The sequence below is a fragment of the Melospiza georgiana genome, chromosome 3, assembly GCF_028018845.1.
Source record: "Melospiza georgiana isolate bMelGeo1 chromosome 3, bMelGeo1.pri, whole genome shotgun sequence".
NCBI lineage: Eukaryota > Metazoa > Chordata > Aves > Passeriformes > Passerellidae > Melospiza > Melospiza georgiana.
Genome location: NC_080432.1, coordinates 25,203,808 through 25,226,502, shown reverse-complemented (window position 1 = coordinate 25,226,502; position 22,695 = coordinate 25,203,808). Strand labels below are relative to the sequence as shown.

General features: G+C 46.2%; 1 protein-coding gene across 1 annotated transcript; it reads right to left on the bottom strand.

Annotated features, from left to right (window-relative positions):
- Positions 1-1,115: 1,115 nt before the first annotated feature.
- Positions 1,116-16,769, bottom strand: DHX57 (DExH-box helicase 57). Its single transcript, XM_058019604.1, has 24 exons — positions 16,717-16,769; positions 15,224-15,422; positions 14,361-14,513; positions 13,920-14,084; positions 12,805-13,595; positions 11,253-11,443; positions 11,001-11,122; positions 10,546-10,741; positions 9,692-9,816; positions 8,501-8,634; positions 7,661-7,715; positions 7,168-7,364; positions 6,621-6,737; positions 6,207-6,303; positions 5,605-5,778; positions 4,875-5,075; positions 4,151-4,427; positions 3,497-3,592; positions 3,314-3,397; positions 3,057-3,194; positions 2,557-2,631; positions 2,030-2,164; positions 1,494-1,694; positions 1,116-1,396 (listed from the first exon to the last, which is right to left on the bottom strand). Exons 2-24 carry the CDS (start codon positions 15,415-15,417, stop codon positions 1,253-1,255), a joined length of 4,062 nt encoding a protein of 1,353 aa, XP_057875587.1. The 5' UTR covers positions 15,418-15,422; positions 16,717-16,769; the 3' UTR covers positions 1,116-1,252.
- Between the last annotated feature and the right edge of the window lie 5,926 nt (positions 16,770-22,695).

The window sequence follows — 22,695 nt, the reverse complement described above, 5'->3', positions numbered from 1 at the left end:
TGTGTGAATTTCTCATATCCCAAGCTTCTCCCTCCTCCCAGTGCCAGCTCATGGACGTGGGAAAGAAAAGGGAGTGGAGGCAGCTGGGGCTCATCCATCCCAGCAGAGCTGCAGTGGCCATTCTCTGCACAGGGATGTTGGGCTTGATACTGCTGTCATCTTCCTCACAGGAGCCTGTGTTGTGTGAAACTCCTACAAACAGTTGTGTATTTTTTTTAAAAACCAAACTCCTAACAATGTCCCTCCCTCCACTCATCATGCCTCAGGCTGAAGGTTGTAGATCAGACTGGTGCTGGAGGCAGTGTTCACTCTGGTGACACAAAGGTGACAGCCCAGTCCTGTCACTTAAGGCATTTTGGTATTTGAGCAGCTTGGCTGCAGCAATGCTCAGCACTGCAATTAAAAGCAAGGCCAAAGGGAGGAAATAATAATTCATTATTGCTACAGCAGCCCAATCCTCAGAGCAGGAGTTTGGCTGAAAGCTTCCAAAAGTGGGACTTCATTCCAGCTGTGCAGGGTGGCAGAAGGATACCCCATCCCAGAACATGTTAGCAATGGCATCTGCCAAGAATTCATATTAATGCACTACAGCAGTCCCATCTCAGCTGTTTTACTTATTCCCAGTGCAGGAAGGGCTGGAACAGCCTCTGTTCAGGGAAAATGTCCATACTGTCTTGGAGTTTAATCTTGCCACCAGAGTAACCTGCACTGATCCAAAACCACACTGACTGATCCAGGACATCTCCTTACCACAGGACATTGCAGAGCCTCAATGCAAATCTAAAGGTGCTCACTTGTACAAGGGCTTTGGGTTCAACTGTAAAACAGGATTCCTGGTCAGCCAAAACTGCCTCAGTAAAGTCTTAGTTAAAATGTAGACTGAGTTTAAACCAATTTGGGAACAGCTCCCTATGCCACATGCTGCCTCCAGCTGTGACTATTACAAGAAACAGCTGGATAGCAGGTGTTTGTGTGACCAGAAAACACTACTACCAGGGCACAGTCCCATAAAAAACACTCAGGTTTCTATTCCTTCTGGAAGAGCTGCCATTTTCCCAGAATATAGTGTAAGCCACCTTAATTTCAACGAGCCAACAAACAAAAACCCAAAACTCAACAGTACAGTTGCCAACTTGTTTTTCCAGAGGTCAGTGCCACAGTTTGGACCAATAAATACGTCAGGACACCGATGTTACTTGGTTTGTTCTCAGGCAGCAGCCATGGGTGATCCTTACAGCAAACTGTTCTGATGTCACTGCGTGGTCACAAGCTTGACAATCATCCCGATGATCCGAGAGCCTCGGGGGCACATGCACAAATCCATGCTGGGGTTCTTGATTTTATCCTGCAGCAGCTGGTCCAGCTCGCAGCGCAGCTCCTTCACCAGCTCAGCCACCTGGCACACGGTAAAGCAGAGACAGCGGTAAGGCTCAGCTGCAGCCCAGCCCTGCAGCTCTCCCGGCACGGCCCCTCCTCCTCCTCCTCCTCCTCACCTGGTGAGAGGCAGCCACGAAGCGGATCCAGCCGTCGTCCAGGGAGATGACAAAGTCGCCCTTGAGCAGCTGCATGTGCACCTGGCCGCCGCCCAGCAGCACCAGCGGGTACACGGACACCATGCTGCAGTCCCGGATGAACACGCGGCTCGTCTTGATCTTCTCGTGGTACACCAGGTACGGGCTCTCAAAGTGCCTGGTCTGGGACAGGGACACAGCAGCCTGGTCAGAGTGACACTGCTCTTCCTGCCTCTGCCACATGGGCCAGCTCTGCCTCTTCTGCAGCACTGACAGACCCTCCTGGAGACCCAAAAGAGCTGCTAACAACTGTTGGCTGCAGTTTAACTCTGTGTCCAGGAGCACACTCCTAACTCAGGAATGCACTGTTACTTACAGTCCTAACGCAGGACTGTTCAATCATTAAGATTTTTTATTTTAAACAATAATAGGGATCCTCACTGTAATTTTAAACACTCAAGCAGAAGTGATTTCTTTGATAAAAAGAGAGCATGCTTTGCAGAAAGAAGCATCCTGACCTGATAATTCACAGACGAAGGATGAATATGAACATAACCATCATTTTTAGTAACAAACTTCAGCTCTTCTGCTTTTGGTTGCATTTTGACTGCTCCTGTACTGGTCTTCTGGTATTTACCCTCTGGCTTTTTCACCTGTATGGTAAGAAAAAAGGTTATAAAAATCTGCTGCACCAGAAAACCTTTTAACTTCACATTTTAAATTTTTCAAAATCAGAAATTCTGTAGTAGCAACATGTCAAGTCACTGGAGACACATGCTGTCCAACCCTGACTTCCTTTGTAACCTCAGCCTTCTAAAAAGGTGTAATTTTAAGTAAATTCACATTTCCTGCTGGCTTCTGTGTGACACTGAAATCAGCCTGTAGGAACAGCAGCAGTCAAGCACTACAAACTGGAGCTCTGACACCATAAGCAGCAAACTGGCAACCTAAGCCAGGCTCAAGGCTGCCACACTGAGCCCAAATGAAAGCAGGGTGTGTGGGTATGCTAGATCAAAGAAGGGAAAATGAAAAACCATTCTTTTACCTGGACAACATTGGGATACAGTGCAGCACACAGCATAGCTGAGATCAGCTTGATGTTATCTGCATTTGAATTTGCCTGTGAAATCAATAGGGGATCATTAGGGATCCTATAGTTCAGTCTGTAAAGGTAAAACCCTGCTCCAGGAATGACTGAATTCCTGAAATTAGTTCACTTTTACTGCTGCACTCCTGTGCTTTGTAGAGGAGGACAAGTCACTGCTCCTGCAGCCTCAGGTTGGACCTGAGCTGTGTTTCACCCACTATCAATGGAACAAATTGGCCACCACTGTCCTGGTGCCCAGCTGAATTGTTCTCTGACATCTGGCTACAAAGTGGCTTGCACCCTAGAGAAAGCAAGCACAATCTGTCCCAAAGCACAGGAATCCTACAACACCAAACCCTGATCACCCTGATCATCATGGAACCCCCAGACATGTCTGGCCCCAGTCTTTCTGAAGGCAGCCCACATGAAAACTGCACGGATGAAATGCTGTGAGTTACCTCCTCTCCTGTGGCATCCAACACGCCATCGCCTCCTTGGGACCACCTCTTCTCAATGTCCCTGGCTCTCAATCCCTCCTTCACAAAGCCAATGTCAGAAAGCAGCTCTGCAAACTGCCTCTTCAGACTGGCAATTTCCTGCAACACACAGAGCACTGTGATGGCTGCCACACCCAGCATGAAGAGTCTTCCCCAGTGGCTCATTTCTGTCACTGGGATTCTGCCAGTCCCTGTGCCAGGGACAAACACTGGCCTACCTGAAGGACTCTTCCTGACAGGAAGTTCTCCCTGCAGTAGTTGTAGCTTGCTTGAGAGCCCTCTTTGATACTTAAACGCCATCCCTGATTGAGAGGATGGGAGGAAGGCTTTAATAAAACACTTCTGGTTGGATATCAAACACATCACAAAGCCCCAAGAGAGGCTACTGAGTTTTAACTCACCTTATAGGCCTGGAGAAGAGCCAGGTAGTCACTGTTTCCTACTGCAAACTCCAGCTTCTTTTTGTTTGCTTCTTCCCTTTTATCCCATGGTGACACCTAGACAGGCAGTAACAGGTTAGTGTGTTCTTCCCCTCACCACTTGGATGAGCCATTCTAGAGCTACATGGCACATTCTCTTTGGTATTTTCACAGCAGCTCACAGGTCAGAATGCAAATTTTCCCTGTGGATAACAGAAAATACGAGGCATTCAAAAGAGCACCTGATTCAATAGTCAAAGTGACAATGAAGACACAGACATCCAAACTGACCTCTGCATTCACAGCTCAGATGTGCCAGCTCCATCCATTATCACTATTTCACAATTTATATTACCAGTAGTTTTCACACCAAATTCAGACAAAATGAGTGCACTTCTTAGCTAAAAGAATTATCAAAAATAATATTCACTGTTTCTACTGTATATAAATACCACTCTTGCTGCTACCACATGGTTTTGAACTTCTGCTTATAACTGGGCTGTTTTAACAAGCACTGCACTAACACATAAACAATTTGGGCTAAAAAGAAGAATTAAAATATCAAGTGTAGCGTGCTGCAAGTCGCAAGAGCATTTTTCTGCCACACAAAAACACCCTCAGGTTAAGAATACTTACAAAAGGTGACTTAAAGGCCAGGCTGGCTGCTATGGTCAGTGCAGGATCCAGGCAGCGGAAGATGGTGCCAAACAGCATGAGCTTGCCAATCCTGACATCCACAGGCAGCGAGGCCAGGTGGTATCCCAGAGGAGTGAGCTTTTCCTCTGGAGTTAACGCTCCCAGGTCCCGCAGCCGCACCTTCGATGCCTGCAAGGACTCGGTCCTGGGGGGCTCGATCAGCCGTGACAAGACAGAGTGAAGAGACTGCTCAGAAAACATCTCCAGGATCTTAATTCTTAAGAGGAGAGGAGGGAAAGTTAAAAAGACAAAAGAAAGAAAGAAAAAAAGCAGCTTAGTTCCATAAACAGGATAAAAAACCCAAGCTTTTGTAAAAACAGATTGAAGAAAGCAAAGAGAAAGCATGCATTGAAGCACACACTCCCTAGAAGAGGACCTGTAACACAAAGCTGAATCAGGGAGCAATGTGGAGTAGTGAGTCTGTAAGAACAGATTTCTATTTAGCACACTGAGGTTTGAAATAAAGTTTTTACTGCAACTGTAACTGATGCTGCTCTGTTTCCTTTCAGTACAAAGGGGTGCACAGTGTGCAGCAGGGACAGGAAGGCCTCTTCCTTTAATGTTTGCATGATGAGGGTGCTTGCTGTGGGTTGTGGCAGGTGCTCCCTGCAGCCAAGGAAGGACATTCTGCACGCTGGCTTCTTCAGGAAACACAAGAGCTCACCTCAGACAGAGCTGCTCCAGGGGCACTCTCTGTATTTCTGGCAGCTGCTGCTTTACAAGCTGGTGGTTGTAGTGGTGGCTGCTGAAGAGGTGGAAGCAGACGCCCGAGGCCACACGTCCTGCCCGCCCTTTCCTCTGCAGAGCGTTGGCCTTGGACACAAAGGTGTCCTCCAGACTTTCCATTCCTTTGCTTGGGTCATATCTACAGGAGAGCAAGACAAAGGCTTGTATCCACACAGCCACAGAATGGTTTGGCTTGGAAGGGATCTTAAAGATCATCACATTTCAACTTCCTCTGGGACATGCAGGGACAGTTCCCACTAGACCAGGTTGCTCAGAGTCCTCTCCAACCTCGCCTTGAACCTTCCAGGGATGGGGCAGCCACAGCTTCTCTGGAAAACCTGTGCTAGTGCCTCCCCACAGTGAAGAATTTCTTCCTAACATCCAATCTAAACCTGCCCTCTTTCAGTCTGAAGCCATTTCACCCCTTGTCCTGTCACCCACCTTTGTAAAGAGTGCACAGAGAACAGGCTGGAGGCTGAGCAGGCAGATGCTGCCGACTTCTGTATGGATACAATTCCCACCCCTGCACTTGGAGCTGAGCTTAGACTGGCTTTCTCCAACTCATGGCAGCTTTCTACAGCCCAAGTTTCCTTCCAGTTTTTCCCAGCTCTTTGGAAAACTGAAGGCTTGACACAGTTTACCAACCCCCAAGGAATGAATGTCAGTACCTTTTCTCTTTCATTTTTCCAGAGTCAATCACATAGACCACGTCATCGATGGTGACAGATGTCTCTGCAATGTTGGTGGAGATGATGATTTTGGTGACTCCTGCAGGAGGCCTGAGGAACACAGACTGCTGTTCTTCACTGGACAGTGAGGAATGAAGTGGATAAACTACACACCTGCAAGGACAACAGGACAAGATGCTCAGGGAATCTCCAGCCTCTTCCTTCTTGGGAACAATCTGCCTGCACACACTTTTGCCTCACTGGATACTGCCCAGAGTGTTACTTCTTGTAACCATCCAAGGCCAAACACAACCACAACTAAATGTAACTCAGCAAACATTCTGAGATTTCAGCAGCCTGGACCATGCAGAGCACAAAATGGAAACCACTCCTCACTAGTGTCTCTGAGAACTTCAACAAGTGACCATCCTGAGCTGAGGAGAAAAACAAAAGAAGGGAGCCAACAAGATAGAAAAGGATTTACCCTGACTGGAGTCAGCTCACACATTTAATCAAGCTAATTTATCCCTGCAGGCTTTGTGCAGGAAATGACTCTTTATTTATGGGTAAAGACTGACAGTTTTGGAGCTTTTCTGCCTTACCTCTTGCTGTGCCTGTTATTAAAAAGAGCATTAGTCTGAAGCTGCTCATAAAGCATCTTGATTTCTGCTAGGCCAGGCAAAAATATCAACACAGCACCTATGTATGTAGATAAAAAAATAAATTAAAAATCACTCAACAAAAAGGACAGCACAATATTTTATTAATGTGCAATTATTGTACTAAAAAAGCACACAGGCTGTAACAGTCCTTCACAAAAGACTTCTCAAGGTAGACAATTTTCTCACCTTCCCCCTCCCATGTACATCACAAGCTTTGGAACTCAACTAGCAATTTATTTTTTGCAAAAATAGTTAGTAGCTACAGAACCTCTGTATGAAAATCATTAGCTTTGGGCTGTCCAAGAAACTTCCAAGAATCTTCTTTCATTTATCTCCCAAGGACAATAAAATTACCTGGGGGGTATGAATGTCTGCCAGCAACTATCCATTCCAGCAAGGCTTCAATTAATTCTAGATTAACTTTGTCCAAGTCCATGACAGACATTGTTTTCAACACTGCCTTGCTAACTCCTGGGAAAAAAGAAAAGATGCAGTAAATCCATGCCTTGGAAAAAACATCTGTGGATGCATGGGAGCAGTTACAGCTTTGTTTAAAGAGCTGAAGAGGGCAGATCCATGCTGTGCCTCAAGCAAAGCTGCTTCAGCAAGAACAGATACAGAGAGTAAAGCGGGACTAACAAAGCATCTGAAAAGGGATGGAAAGAGACAGTAGCTGAAAATTGTCCATTTTCAGATGCTAAGAGCTAGTTTCAGCCAAGATCTTTGCTTGTAGTTTAAGAGAACAATAGGTTCTCTTTTATTTTTTTTTAAACTAGAAGGAAGTTTCTCATCTAGAACTTCACAAGAGCAAAACTCTGAATTGTAGATAAGCATTCAGCCTACAGTGATAATATCCCACGTTGTCTGTGTGCCAATTTATTAAATTTAAGAAGGAGTTCACCTTTATATCGTGTAAGGAGCTGCTTCAGAGTTAATTTCTGGTCTGGGTCTGAATCTTTGACCACGGTGTCAGTGCTTTCCAGAAGGCCAGCACGCCTCAGGTCCTCCTCTACTTCTTCAAATGCAGTTCTTTTGTGCCTCCCACTCTGTTCTTGCTTTACCTTCCTCCTGTAGGGACTGTTGTCCTCTAAAACATACCTGGGCAGCAAAAGAACATTTGGTAGTGTGGAAAGAAGCCTAACAGTCTCCCTCTAATAATTAACTACAGAGATAGGGTATCTAAAATATTTTTAAGTCTGATAGGAACTTTGTACAAATCATAGATAATATGAAGGTCAAGGTGCTTTAGTAGAGCTCCAAGAGTGCAGGTGATGAGGGAGATCTGAGAGGATTTACATTTAAAATAAATGCCCAGAACTAGTGCAGTCTCAAGGTCAAAAGTGTAACCTCAACCTCACCACCCAAATACATCTGAGAATGTGTGAATTTCACACCTTGTCATTGCAATCACATCTTCCAGAAAAAACTGGTCCACAGGAAACGTTCGCCCTGAAAGAAAACACGAGAATAAATCTATCTACACAATAAATCTATCTACACAACAGCATGGAGAAAAGAGGAAAAATACCAAAGATTATTGTAATTTTATACAGGTTATTATGCCATGCACTGGCTGCACAGCTCTCATCTACACTGCACTCCTCAACACAATTTCTGACTAGGACAAACAGTGGGTGTCTTCCAAGCATGGAGTGTTCAAGGCCAGGTTGGATGGGGCTTTGAGCAACCTGGTGTAGAGACAGGACATCCCTGCCCATGGCAGGGGTGAAACTCTAAGGGCCCTTCCATCCCAAACCAATCTAGGATTCCAGGGTAACATGCACAATGCACTCACACAGGTAGAGAATGGCAGATACACCTGGGGGAACACACCCATGTTCCCCTCCAGCTCCACACCATAACTCAGCAATTTAAAAGGCACATTGGGCTAAATGTGTACACATCCAGCTGGACCTTCCCACTGATCCTTTTCTCACAAGGATACAGGAGAGTCTTCAGCTGTGGTGAATCTAACCCAGGGAAGCATGTCATGCACACACCATATAATGATTGTCTTCTGAGGAGAGAAATTCTGAGAAATACAGAGACAGCACAAAAATGTCAACATTTCCAAGTCCTTTCTCTCCTAAATCTCATCAGTCTCTCCCTCTAAGTCTTCAGCATCAAATTTCTGGCATACATCCTCATCATGAATTGAGAAACACTTTGCAAAAAGAAATGGTGAAATCAAATCTCTAAAGTGGTGAATGACAATAAAAATGAATGGTTTTCACCTGGTATGTTGATGATTGGACAGGAGTGGAAGTACTGAGAGAAAAGCTCAGCATTCAGGGTGGCACTCATCAGTATAATGCGCAGGTCTGGCCTCTGAACCATTATATCCTTCAAAACCAGCAGCAGGAAGTCACTGAAGAAAGCAGGCACAAGAACACTTGAGTGTCTTCAGCATTAACTTTCAGGTTATTTTTCTCCCATCTGTCCACCTTCCTGGTGTTTTCAAGAGCAAGGCAACACCACCACAGAAGCATGAGCTTGTTGGAATGGCCCAGTGAAAAGCAATCTGCAAATCTGACTCTTTTCTGGTTGTCCCTTACTGGAGTGTCAGGATTATTCAGCAAAACCATTTAAACAAAAAGTTTATAAATGACTTACATTAATGACAACACAGGAACATCAGATAAGAAATTAACTCAAAGTAACAGATGAGTCCTTTGTGCTCCTCTTCTTCACTGGAAGAGTTACTCAAACTTACCCACTCTTCCCTGCTCACTTTATTTTTCCTCTATATTTATAGCTTTTGTGGCATGACTAGAAGACTGGCTTGAAGTGATTTTAAATGAGAAGGAAGAGGAATCCTTGAGAGACACAAGCACTTTTAAGTGGCTAAAATACCACTTGAGCTGCAGAATAATGGGTAAGAGACAAAGCCTCTCAGAAACCCATTGCACTGCAGTGTTTGACAAGGAAAACAAAGAAAAGGATGCTTGCCATTTAATTTACAGAGATACTGACAGACATCATCTTTTGCCTGTGATCAGCAGGAAAGTGAGGTAAAACTGCAGGAGGCTAGAGCAGGATAGGATGAGACTGTCTAGTAAAATCTACAGACTGGAAGGAAATGGGAGCATTTGTCCCTTGCTCTGATGAAGCCTGCATGTGAAGAATTATGGTATTTGATAAAAGTTGAAACAAGGAAACTGTAAGAAACAGCTTTGGTTAAAAAGTTACTTAACCCTCCAGCCCTATCCAAAACCTCTTTGCAACACTGCTGCAATGTGAGGGTGCTTTGGAGGCACAGCAATTTCTGAGAGATGTGCTTTCTCACAAGCTGCTGCAGCACAATTTCCTACTGCCCCCAGACTCCTTCCACCATCCCATACCACTGCCACAGGATCAGCTACTAGCACCTTAGCCACCTTTGACTGTGTTTCTTCATTTTGCTTACAGGATAAGAGATTATTTACCTTTCTTCTGTTCTTTCGTGAACTTCATCAACAATAACATGAGTGACTCCCTGCAAAGTCAGATCTCCTTCCAGCCTTCTCAACAGCACACCAGTAGTGCAGTACAAAAGCCTGGTAGCTGAGGACTTGAAGGGTAAGACAAAGCATTCAGTTCACTCTGGGCAAATTAACACAGTGCAAAGAGAATATGTGCTGCTGTAAAGCATTTGGTTTCAGCTCAGGGCCAGGTTTGAATGAGAGAGAACAAGCAAGCCCTGCTGGAGATGGATTTTTATTTCTTGACTGACACTGACAACACCTGCTCATTACCAAGGGACATTGCTACCTATCAAAAAATATGAACTGCTTTTTCTGTGGATACTGTTTTCTGATAAACAGCTCAGATCTCTCTTCCTAGGAAGATCTGGTGAGTCTCTTTTTTAGCATACATCTTGGAAAAAGCAATCAGCTGCAACACAGACAAAACTTCACTTCCAACACAGCAGTTTCTGTCTGGCTGTAGCTGCACCCTCAGTCTCCATTTGGGAGACATATGGGAATGGCAACAGGCAGAAAAGCAGCCAGCAGCCTTCCAAAGGACAGCAGGATTACTCACACTCTCAAACCCCTTCACGTCCTCAACAAAAAGCAAACCCACAAGCCACAGCACTGCACTCTCATTCTGCAAAGTGAACTGTGCAACTTGAGATGAAATAAAATAGAGAACATGTTTCATAGTATTTTATAAATATAGATGATACAAACTTGCTTATCTCACTGCATGGCAGGTTTAGGGCAGAGATTCTGTACACTAAAGAAGCACTAAGCACATTTTAATAGGAGTAAATGAGAACCAGCAAGCAAAGCATACGTACCTTGACACTTTCCAGACGGATCTGATATCCAACAGTGAGTCCAATCCTTTCTGTTCTTTCCTTGGCTACACGTTCAGCCACAGAAATGGCAGAGATCCTGCGAGGCTGAGTGCAGATGATGTTTGCAACTCTACTTGGAGAGCCTTGCAATGAAGCATCCAAGATAAACTGAGGAATCTGAGTGGTTTTCCCACATCTGCACAACAAAATCAGGAGTTAATTAAAACTCCACAAATGCAACACCTTCCACCCACATAAATTGACAGCATTCCACTGGAAATTTGCTTTATTTTATAAGTGTGATCCTCACATGCAGTTCACCTAGGACTGCTGTCACTGGTTACACTGGTCACAGATGAGCCACCACTCCAACCTTCCCAGAACATGGATCATATTTCATGTTATTCTGTGTATACTTTGATGTATAAAGTCTGGATGTGCAATCACACTCTTACCCTGTCATGCCACTCACAACAAGAACTTGGTGGCTCTCAAGCAAGCCCAGAATATTTTCTCTCTCTTGCCACGCAGGGAGCTTCTGCCTTTCATAGAGCATGGACTGAAAGTGCCTGGAAGACTGATGGACAAAGACAGCACAGCCGTAAGAACACCACTGGGATGGAACAGAACCATCTGAAACAACAGCTTGTCTCTGTAATATTTATTTCTCTAAAGTAGGAAACAAAACTGTGTTCTGCACACTGTACCTTTTTCTGCCGAAACTGCGCGCAGATTTTGACATTTTCGTTGTACACAGACTTTGCCTGCACATCATACTTTTTGGAAAGCTTCTTTTTCAAGTTCACATAACTCTCATTCTCCACAACAACTTGTTCAGGCTCTTCCTCCTCCTCTTCTGCCACCACCTCTTCTTCCTGAGGCTCTGACACTGTTGAGGCTTGAGTGTACAGTTAAATATTGTTATTACTAAGGAACAGTCAATGAAGGAAAGAGGGACAAGTTCCAGCAGCATTTCCAACAAAGAACCTTGTTAGACTGGGCCTGAGGGTCTGCAGGACTGTTTCTGACATGCATTTAGTTCAACACCCCCAGCAAACCTCCCCTCACCTCACCAAATCACCCACAGCTTCTCCAGACCCATCCCACTTGTCCCCACCCCTGCACCAGGGTCTGGGTGGCCACACATGGTTACGTGGTTTGCCTTCCTGCAAATTCTCCATGTGCCTCAGCTCAATTCTCCAACACACAACCCCTTCTATGCAGTACCAAATGCCTATAAATTAGGGTAGTTTTAATTAATTAAGTGTTAAGTCACTGACTAATACTTTTAAACCAAAGCTGAAACTGGACCAGGTACTTCAGTGCCTTTGCCTATCAACTGAAGCAGGATTTGTTCAGACTGCCAGCCAGCCCTTGAAAGTTTTAAGGCTACTTTTACTAAAAAAAAAAAAAAAAAAAAAAAAAGAGGTATTTTATAACATAAGGAATATTTTATAACTAAAGAAAATTATTTGGGATCTTAGTTTCTGGAACAAAGCTGTCTTTCTGCAGAGGTGTTCAAAAAATGGAACACTTTGTCTTACTGCAGAAAAACCACAGTTTGTCACTATTTAAGAGCTCTACAACTCAATGCACTTGAACACTGTCTTGAAAAAAGTGTTCAAGTGCATTGAGTTGCCTTAGATAAAAGTAGGTTTGGAATTGAGAGCTGGAAAGTCACCCTGCCACAAGTGACACAGACTCAACTCTCCCCCTGTGAAATCAACCTGCCTGCACCAGCATAAACAGAAAGGGATGATACTTGAACAACACTCTATAACCACTTTCCACATTTGCTCAGCCTTAAATCCACCTTTGTAAGTTAATTTTGAGGAGCTGCTGGTAATTTTAAATAATCTAAAAAAAGAGGTTTCTGAATTGATGAGCCACAGATGCAGCAAAGCTTGCAAACAACCTTCCCTGTTCCCTTCCAAGCATACTTCTCTGGTCCATTCTGAGTTCACATCCCTCAGTGCTTTCCATTGAGTGTGTGGCAATGGGCATCTCTCACTCTGCCAAACCAAACTGCTCCCAGAACTCAGTTCTGGGCAGCACAAAACCTTCTGCTGCAGCTTGATTACAGAAGGAACTTCCTGAGGCACAGACAGATCATGGATCTGGCTCACCACATGACTTCAATCTCCAGAAATAGATTTGGAACAGATGGCTGAACTGGGGGCTCTGCCTTATCTCTCTTTTTTCCTTTTAAATCTTTCTGACTGTTCTTAGCCCAGAAACCCTAAAGGAGATTTGGTGTACCTTCAGCCTGCTGATTTGAAGGAGCTGCACTCTCTGTCTGTGGCTTTACAGGAGGTGCTGCCAGCAGGGGGACAGGAGGAACACTGAACTTGTGGTGAGTATTGCTCAGGAGCTCACTGATCTCGTGTTCATCTTCCAAACAAGTCACCAAGGTGTACACCACTGGCTCATGAGACTCTGCAGCTGCCAAGGCCTTTCCAAAGAGGAACTCAGCAATGTGCAGACGACAAGCAAGAGGCAGATTCTCATCAGTGGAGTAAAAAGCCACAAGAGGTGCTTGAAGAGGATACTTGTTCTCATCAGGAAATCTCACTTCAAGTTCATAGACGGGACCATCATTATGTCTGAGATGAGCATCGTCTACAGAGTTCTTGGATGTGTTTGGAGGGAATTCATGTCTAAATCTGCATTTTGAACCAAACCTGCAGCCTCCTTGGAGATAAAATTTACATATTTCCTTTGAAGTCTGTTTTGCTGTGTCCCTTGTACTTTTTTGTTTAGATTTACTGAACCTGTGTGCCAGGTAGTCCAATTCCAAACTGAAAGTCCAAACACGATTTTTAATCCTTTCTACAAATTTTTCTCCATAAATTGACCGGAGGGCAAAAGCTTCTTCTTGTCTCTGCTCTAAACACTCCTCTTGACTGGCTTCAGCTGCTGCTGCAGAAACCTGCATCTTCTCCCCATACCTCTCAGAGAAGCACTGCAATAGCAAATCCTCCAGTGATGCCCCAATATTACCATTGCAGGATCTCAGCACCGCCCTGCAGCGCTCACAGTCAAAACCATACCTGCACCAAAACAGAAAACAGGGCAACAAGTGAGTGAGAGGCTTGTGTGAAGCAAAATAACCACAGCAAGGCAGCATGCATGGCACTGCCTCACACCTCAGAATGCAGCATTTCACAGTTTCAGGGTTTGATTTCCCCACTCCACTACAGAAATTAAACTCTTCAGAAAAAGCTGTCACATATAAAATGCTCCCGAAACAAGCAAAAGTACTGAATAACTATTAACATCTGAGCAAAATGGATGAAGAACTCAAGGAGAGCTTACAGAGTACTGACACCAGGGATCTACCTCTTGATGATACAAACTATTCAGTAAAGCATCACCTGGAGAGTTTGTGCACAGCAAATGAAGACACTTCACTGTCCACAATTCTGTGCTCAGCTGGCTCAGCAGACAACCTTGGCATTGCATCAGAAGCTTCCTGTTCTGTTGACCAGCACTGTTCATCATCCAGGTAGTCAGGCTCATCATCATCTTCTCCAGCTACACTGATAAAAAGAGTTATCAAGTTAAAATGAAACAAAATTAAAATGCTGAGTAGACATAAAACTCTGCCTCTGCAGTTTTAAGTCCTTCATTTAAATGGTAGATTTGGCTACTCCTTTCCCAGAGTTAATATTGTAGACTATTAAGAAAGCAGAGTCAAAACCATAGGATTTGAGATATAATTAAAAGTTAAGGGGAAAAATACTGTTTCTAACAGTATGCCTGCTAAAGCATGCTCATGCAGAGAAGCTGGAAGTAGTGCCTCCATGTAAACTAACTCTGATTCAGGTGCCAGCTCCTGCCCTTGCAGCTCTTGAAGGAGTTCTTTCACTCTTCTCTGGTTCTCTGATGTCATGTGTATGGTCTGCAGAGGCATTCTTGCTTCAGGTCTCTGCTTCATCTGCCCTCCTCTTCTGGCAGGGGCACTTGATCTGAAAATTAAAATAGGACACAATCATGAGTTATCTGCTGGCTCAAACGTTCTTGACTGAATTGGGATGTTGCGGCCCAAATTTATAATTCAAAACAGGAAAATCAAAATAAGATAAATCCATCACCTAAGCATTATTCAGCTGGAGTCACTCTTATGTGATCATGATTTGTGAGTCTTTATCTGCACACACATGCACATACATGTATTGTATCCTGTGTTGAATCCAAAATTATTTACTGAACACTTTGCTAGGTAAAGCTGTTCTTAGACTACAATACAACCACATATTTCTAAGCTAGATGGGTCAGAACATACACAAGATACTAAAATAATTCTAAATTGCTGATTTTCCGTGGCCCAGCTTCTGTTTTGTAATATACAAATATTAATATCCTGTGTTTATTAATGTGTTCTGACCAAAAATGTCCTGAAATTACTTTATGACCAAAGAAGAAAATCAGAGGTTATAATCTTTAAAAAATAAAACACTTAGCTAGGTATCAAATCCATAAAACATTAATCAAAACAGTCATGTAAAAACTGCTTCATACTGAAACACTTACACCACTCTTTCACTCGTCTCTATATTCAAACATGTCCAAAAACCAGCCCCAAATGCCTACGGATGTCAACATACAAAAAGTATCTCAAATGGTCCAGAGTATCCCTAACACCTCTCTGCCAACCCCCCCAAACCAACAGAAATACCTGGATTCTAGCCTTGGTTCCTCAAAGAGACAAAAATCATCTCCATCATCCCAAATTTTGGTTGAACATTTCCTACTTCCACCAAGCTGAGGCTTGTTTGAATGGCCACTGCCGCCTCCTCGTTTTCCACCGCCTCCTTTGCCTCGTCCTCCTCCTCTGTTGGGCTTTCCTTTTTTCCTTGCTAACCAACTCATGTTTCCTTGGGGAAGAAGAGGAAAAAAACAGTCCTTAGTTGTGAAGGTGATTAAGCCCATCACCATGTGTATGTCTGAGCACACATTATTTGTTTTTTGATGTGACAAGGCACCCTCTCAAACCACTGTTGATTGTCTGCATGTTGGTGTGTCTGTATGCACCTGGAGCAAAAAGTATTCCTCTGGAACATTGTTTAGTGAGTTCTGTGGCTTTAGAAAACAAAAGTAATATTCCTCAGCCATAAGCTGCAAGTTTGACAAAACTCTCTGTCAAAAGCATGAGCCTGTCACTCTGATGGAACCCTCTTGGACACGGAAGCCCACAGGACAAACCTTCAAGGGAGATTTCACAGAAGCCTCTGCCCCATCACTTTTGAACTCAGCAGTGTGTGCAGGGCTGAGACTAAAAGGTGGAAGGGGAGCTAAAGCCCAAGATACAATGTTTTTTTCCACATAATCTCACACTGGGCTCCCTTCTGGAGGGAGCTGCCCATGCTGCAGAGCCTGGCCAGGGGAGGGACTGGACTTTTCTTCCCCTTCTCTCAGCAGTGTCTTTCCCAGCGCTGACAGCCCATCAGCACTGCCCAGCATTAATACATCCTCCTGCGGCACCTCCTGCTAACGGGAAGCTATTGCAGGGGACAGTGAGCAGCTGTGGGCAGCCCGACAGGAATTTATTCCCTGCATCTTTGCACTGGCACCTCCACAGCCAGGACAAGACCGATGTGGCCGCGCACAAGTAACAGCCCAAAGGAGGTCTTGGGAAAGAAGCAAATTCCCCTTTTGTGGCCGCTCTCCCCACTCCAGCTCCACTGGGGCTGCACAGGAGCTCAGAGCCAAGCTGACCCCGCCCGGGGCAATTCGGGAGAAGTGAGGGAGGGAGAAGGGAAACCATGGCAGGTGTCCCGAAGGAGGGAGAAGGGAAACCATGGCAGGTGTCCCGAGGGAGGGAGAAGCGAGACCATGGCAGGTGCCCCGAGGGAGGGAGAAGGGAAACCGTGGCAGGTGCCCTGAGGCCTCTGTCACACACGGTTCCGTCTCCTTCCTCTCAGCTCAGAGCACAGAGCCCCGGGCACGGTGCAGCTCCGTCGGCTCGTCCCGCCCTTCCCCACGGCACCTTTCCCCATCCCGGCTGTCTGGGGACCTCCATCCTCTCCCAGCCCCGCTCTCCCCGGACCCCATCCCCTGCCCACCTCCCCTCAGCCGAGCCCCCGCGCAGCCCCTTCCCCTCCACCCCCGCTCTCCGCGGAACCGTGACACCCACAGAGCTTCACCACTCCTTTTCCCCACCTTTCCCACCTTCCTGCCCGGTACCTCCCGGACTCCCCGATCCGGATCCGCGGTGTTTCCCTTCCGGGCCACGGCGCCTCCGCCCGGCCCGGCCCGCCCCGCTGCTGCCGCCCCGCCCCGCTCCCCTCGCACAAGGCCCGGCGCTGGGAGTTGCGAGTGGCTTTGGGCTGCCGTACGTTTGAATATCTCCGTGTGTGGGGCTGGAACAGTGACACCGCTGTTTGTTCCTCAGCAGGCATGCTGGTTTTTAAAGTAGCTCTCGTATTCTCGAGTGAAGACGAGAACGATGCTTGAAAATCTTGCTAGGTGCTCGCTGCACCAGCCCATAAGTTCCTGAGGGAGCTGAGGGGCCTCGGCCTGGAGAAAAGGAGGCTCAGGGGGTCTTCATCACTCTCTGCAGTTCCCCGACAGGAGGAGCCAGGTGGGGATCAGCCTCTTCCCCCAGGTTACAAGTGACAGGATGAGAGGAAAGGGCTTCAAGTTGTGCCAGGGAAGGTTTAGATTGTATATTAGGAAATGTATTCATAGAAAGGGTGGCCAAGCACTGGGGCAGGCAGCCCAGGGAAGCACCATCCTTGGAAGCGTTAACCCCAGAATGTGGCACTTGGGGACGGCCATGGGTTGTTGGTGGGCCTGGCAGTGTTGGTTGATGGGTGTACTCAGTGATCATGGAGGTCTTCTCCAACCTTCACTGCAAAACCCAGTGTGTGGGACTAAAAGGGAGGAAAGTGATACCAGTTTCAGGGTGAGGGTGACACAAGTGACAAGAGACCTCAAAGCTGTCACTGAGGCGGGGAAGGCCTCGATGCAGGTCCCTGCACACACAGGGTCACCCATGACAGCTGCCCTGCAGCACATCCTGTCAGGTCTTGACTCTATGGATGGAGACTCCACAACCCTCCCAGGCAACCTGTATCAGGTTGGAGTTTAAAGAAAAAAAACTACCACAAAAATAAAAAGAAAATTTACACACTGGTTTGTCTGTTTAAGAACCACCACAGCCCCCAGCCCAGAGACAACACCTGCCATGGGGATGCTTCCTCAAGGTCCTTCTGCAGATGGTGGCCACAGCCACCACTCTGATGGTTCGTTTGGGTCTGCTCTGCCCCAGAGAGGCAGAGCATTCCTTCCCCACCACCCCCACATGGGGAAGAATGGTTCATAGCAATGCTGCTGACTCATGTTCTCTGCCACCCAAAAGTGCCTGCTCCAGCAGGGCTTGTGTGCTCCATGGACCCACCTCTGGGAGCAGCCTGTCCACAGGAGATGGAGAGTCAGCTCTGGGAGAAGTGGCTCTCTACAAATGCGTTGCATGGTCTCATGAGGTTTTGCCTCTGAACTGGCCTCTGCCTTCTTGTCTTGAAGTGAAAATACTTCTATTCTCATACATACATACACCATTCTCCTTTTCTAGAGGTAGACTGCAAAAGGACACCTGAGTTTGTGCTTGAGGGGAACAGTTGATTTTGTTATATTTTCTTCATTTTGCTTCTGAACAAAAACAACAACAACAAAAACCAAAAAAAACCCCCAAAACACAACCAAACAAAAAACCACCAAATTAAAAAAAACTTAAAAAAGAAATACTGTGTCCTCTGTCCCTAGACCTTGACTTCATAGGTAGCAGCATCTGCCAGAGAGCTTCTGTTAATTTAGGAGCCTGTCCTTTCAGCTCCTTTGCTAGGGCTCCACATTTATCTCAGCTGCACAGCAATTATACTGATTTAGGCTGTGGAGTTCCACATTTCACATTTTCTGCCTGGAGGGTATCTTTGAAGCAGATCTTTGCCTTTCAGGGAGAAATTAGTCTGCCTTTTGTTACTGTGCCTCCTCCTTTATGTCTCCCTGTTCTTATGCTTCAGAGTAGCTCGGTGGACTGGCCCAAGCACTGCCCTGGCAGCCCTACTTGCATTCTCCACATGCTCCCTTTGGAGCAAAGAGCCCTCCAGTGAAGGGCTGATCCTCCTTAGGGAAGAAACTGAGCAGGTGTGGAGGGGAGGCTGCTGCTCCCTCCAAGCCCTTAATTATTTTTACTCAAAAGAAAGTTTTTCATCATCTAGCAAGAAACAGAAAATACTCAAGTGCTGGTTCGTGTTGCTGCTCCCCTGCCATGGCTACTTTGGCAGCCTTGCCCTTGGCCCCTGCACCTTCTTGGCCCTGGCATCCCTAGGAAAGCCAGGGTGCCAGCAGGCAGGGAGGACCTGGTCCCATTTCCCTGTCCCCAACTGGAAGTTGTCTTTTTTGGGTGCCACAGGAGGTCCTGAGCCTGGCAAAGCAGCATGGCCACAGCAGCCAGAGCACGGCCCCACATGGCCCCACATGGCCCCGCTGCCGTCACTTCCCAGGGCTCCTCGCCCTCCCTCCCTCCCTCCCCAGCCCTGTGCAGTGCTAATTAAAAAGTCAGAAATTCTGCAACGCCTTCCTCCAAGTGCACAGTCCTGGTTTTCGCATGGGCACATGAGGATGTGACCTGAAGATTATATAATTAGAAGGTTTTTGTTATGCTTGCATCTCAAGTCAGTGATTAGCATGTGACAGTCCCATCCTGGGAAACGTCAAGCCACCATTGCTCTCTCTCTCTCTCTCTGTCTCTCTCACTCACTCTCTCTCCTTTCTTGCTCACTGCTAATTCCCAACTCTAGCAACCACCAGTGCTGAAGGATCTTCAGCTAGCCTGGGGTAAGTTTAAAATATACTCAGCTTGGGATGAAGAGTGGGGTTAATTATGCCATTTTCATATTATGGATAAAGCTAGAGCCCTAACTAATTATATTGTGTGTGCTACACATAAAATGATATTTAAAGTGTTTTGCATCTTCAGTGCCCACAGTTATTTTCAGCTGATTTCTTCATAGATTCTGAATGGAGTTCTAGCTTCTTAGTGTGCTGGACAATCTTGTTAGGCTGCATTTATAGTGAGGTTTCTAAAACAGTTTAAAAAGGCTTTTTTTTTTCTCTCACCATTTACAAGCTAAATTAAATTATCATGCTGAATTGACTTATTTGGATGACAGCTGCATTGGAGTTAGTTGGACAAAAAGTGCAAGAATGATGAGAGTAAATAACTGATTTTTTGTTCTCTTTAGAGGACTGGGGGTTGTTCTCCAAGTGGGATATTTAAAACAGCCAGCAATCTCAGCCAGCAGCATTGACACAGTCACCAGGAAGATCCCAAGCATTTATTTAGGAAAACTGTGGATGCTTAATAACTGAAGCAGCAAAAGTGCACATGGATTCCTGCACTGCTACCCATGTCATGATTTCAGAAGCAGAATGAGGCAGGAAGCCAGGCAAACAGTAACAGTTCTGCTCCAAGCTAGGCTGTGAATGCTTTACTGAACCCTGCCTGCTTGCATGCTGAAGCTTGGTGTATCCCTCAGTGTTTTTGATCTGTGATCCTCTGCACAGCTGATTCTCTCCCCCAGCTGTGCCATTCCATGTGGGGGGAGTGCTGGCAGGGGGAGCACAGTCACACAGTTGCAGTTCGGGCTGCAGGAGCTGCCTCCCCTCTCTGCACCGTGCATGGCTTGTGCAGGAACCCCACTGCTGTGCTGCCTCAAGGGCACAACTCACTGGGACCTCATCCGTCCATCCATCCATCCATCCATCCATCCATCCATCCATCCATCCATCCATCCATCCATCCATCCATCCCTCCCTCCCTCCCTCCCTCCCTTCTCCCTCAGGGATCTCATGGGAAGTGGGTGCTGGCCCAGGCTCTGTTGACAGGCTGGTTGCAGTGCCAGCTGCTCGTGCAAGGCACCAGGGCAGGGATCTTTGCTGGCCACCAGCAGCATGGCAGTCACAAACAGCAGAAGCTCTTTGGTTCCATCAGATTTGGCTGCTGCAGGGGAGATAGAAACAAAAGGGGAAAATACATCTTTTTGCCATGATGGAGGAATCTGGTGGCTTTAACACCTTCAAATTATTCTCTGGGCTTTACTCTGGAGATATTATTCTGACTAGATGAGAACTGCAGGAGTGTAAATGAGTTTTAGTACTCAGCTCTGAAGAAACAATCACATCTTTGCCTTTTCTTGTCCCTAAAGCAGGGGACCTGGGCTTGAAAGGGAGGCCAAGACTGCCTGGGAATGGCCCCCTGTGGCTGGGTACTGAGCCTGGCCAGTGGGGAGCTTGCAGAGGAGCCATAACATCTCCTTGTTGATGAGGGAACTACCCTGTGGTGGCTGGCATGTCAGACAAACCTTAGATTTGCCACAGCTGGAGGCCTGGTACTGGTTTGGGAAAGGAGCTTCATGGAGGGCTTGCACTTGCTGCTGATGTGCACAGGGAATCATGTCTGTGTGTAGAGGGAGGGACTCGCTCAGGACTGAGACAAAAACACGAAGGGGGGGATCCTCTCCAGCTTTTAACTGCCTCAAGGGGGCTGTAAAAGATGGAGTTCAGAATCTTCCCAGAAGTGCACAGTGAAAGGCACTGGGTACAAGCTGCAGCTAAGGGAAACCCTGACTGGATGTAAGGAAAAATATTCTTCTTCAGGGTACTGGAGGGCCCAGAGAGGCTGTGAGGACTCCAGTGTGGGAACTGTCCAGACCAGAGCTGGACTGAGTCCTGAGATAATTTGACATTACTCTTGATTTGAGCAGGAAGCTGAACTAGAGCCATGCCAGGGCTCCTGCTCACCTTGATTCTGTTGTGAGTTTGGGACTTGTCCACTGCCAGCAGAGGCATGGTTTGACCAAGCAGCCCCCATCCAGGGTCTTAGGGCCAAATACCAATCCTATTCTCCAACCCATTTTTGCACCCTTTAGGCACAAGCCAGACACTGTTCAGCCAGCTCAGGCTCCCTGAAATCCTGTCCCTGGTGAGGACAATCTTCACAGCTTCCCCAGCCACAGCTGGGGGGAACAGAGGACAAACCTTCACTGCAAACCAGGGCAAGGCTCAGGTTCTGTTCCAGTGATGAGGAAGGACTGATTAGTTTTGCTTCCAATATTCAGCAATTCAGGAGAACCAGGGAGAGAGAGGCAATGTTACACATTCACCAGGTACAGCAGTGAGCCCTAAATTCTGGAAAGTAGCCAATGTTAATGCAATTATTTAACATAACAAAGAACCAAGGGGTAACTCAGGAAATTGCAGGCTGCAGATAGAGGACACACAAAGACAGTTACTCTGGTAAAACAGATAAGATTTTCTGGACCCACTTAACCAAGGTCAACCTACTTTACAGTGCAGTCAGATAGCAAAACTCCTGGTTTGTCTGGAGCAGGAGGGGATGGTGGCATCCCCGGTGTCCCAGTTTCAAAGACTCACTCCTGAGCTCTGCAGAGGACACAGACTGTGCTTAAACATGTCCTTAACAGAATAGGCAAAAATATGCAAAAATGAAATCAATTAATTTTCAGCAAAATGCTGTTTTCTTTGTTTTCAGTGAAAACAGAGGAGGTTCATGTTTCTTACATATCTGTTTTGTCTTTCCTACTTGTTCCTCTTCCCCCAGCATTGCAAAAGCAATTCTGAATTTTAAAATTAACAGTTTCTGAATTTTTAAACTAACAGAACTTAACAGTTCTCTGTTAAGCACACTGGTCCTAGTTCAACAGCCCAGTCTCAGGAATTTTCTGTGGTGCTGACGAATTTAAATTGGGACCAAAGTTTTAACAACTTTGCTAGTGAAGTTGAATTTGTCAGTCTGTTTTGCTCAGAGACACACACTTAAATACCTGGTCCTCAAAACTTCTAGCTACTTTAAAAACAACTTGCAGTCTTGTCATTCTCTGGAATAACCTAATACCAAAAAAGAATGTTTTTTACCATGGGATTGGCTTGGGCACAGCATCATGCCCTGTTGTCCCTGGCTGCCACAGAGGCCACACCTCTGCACGCTGAGGTGCCTTGCAGCACTCCTGTGTCTCCCAGTCAGGGAGGCTGTGGACAGAGAGAGCAGGTACAGCAGGACAAGTGCCTCCTAAAGTGCTGGCAGAACTGTGCAGCAGCATTCTGAAGGCAGTATTTCTGTGGCCC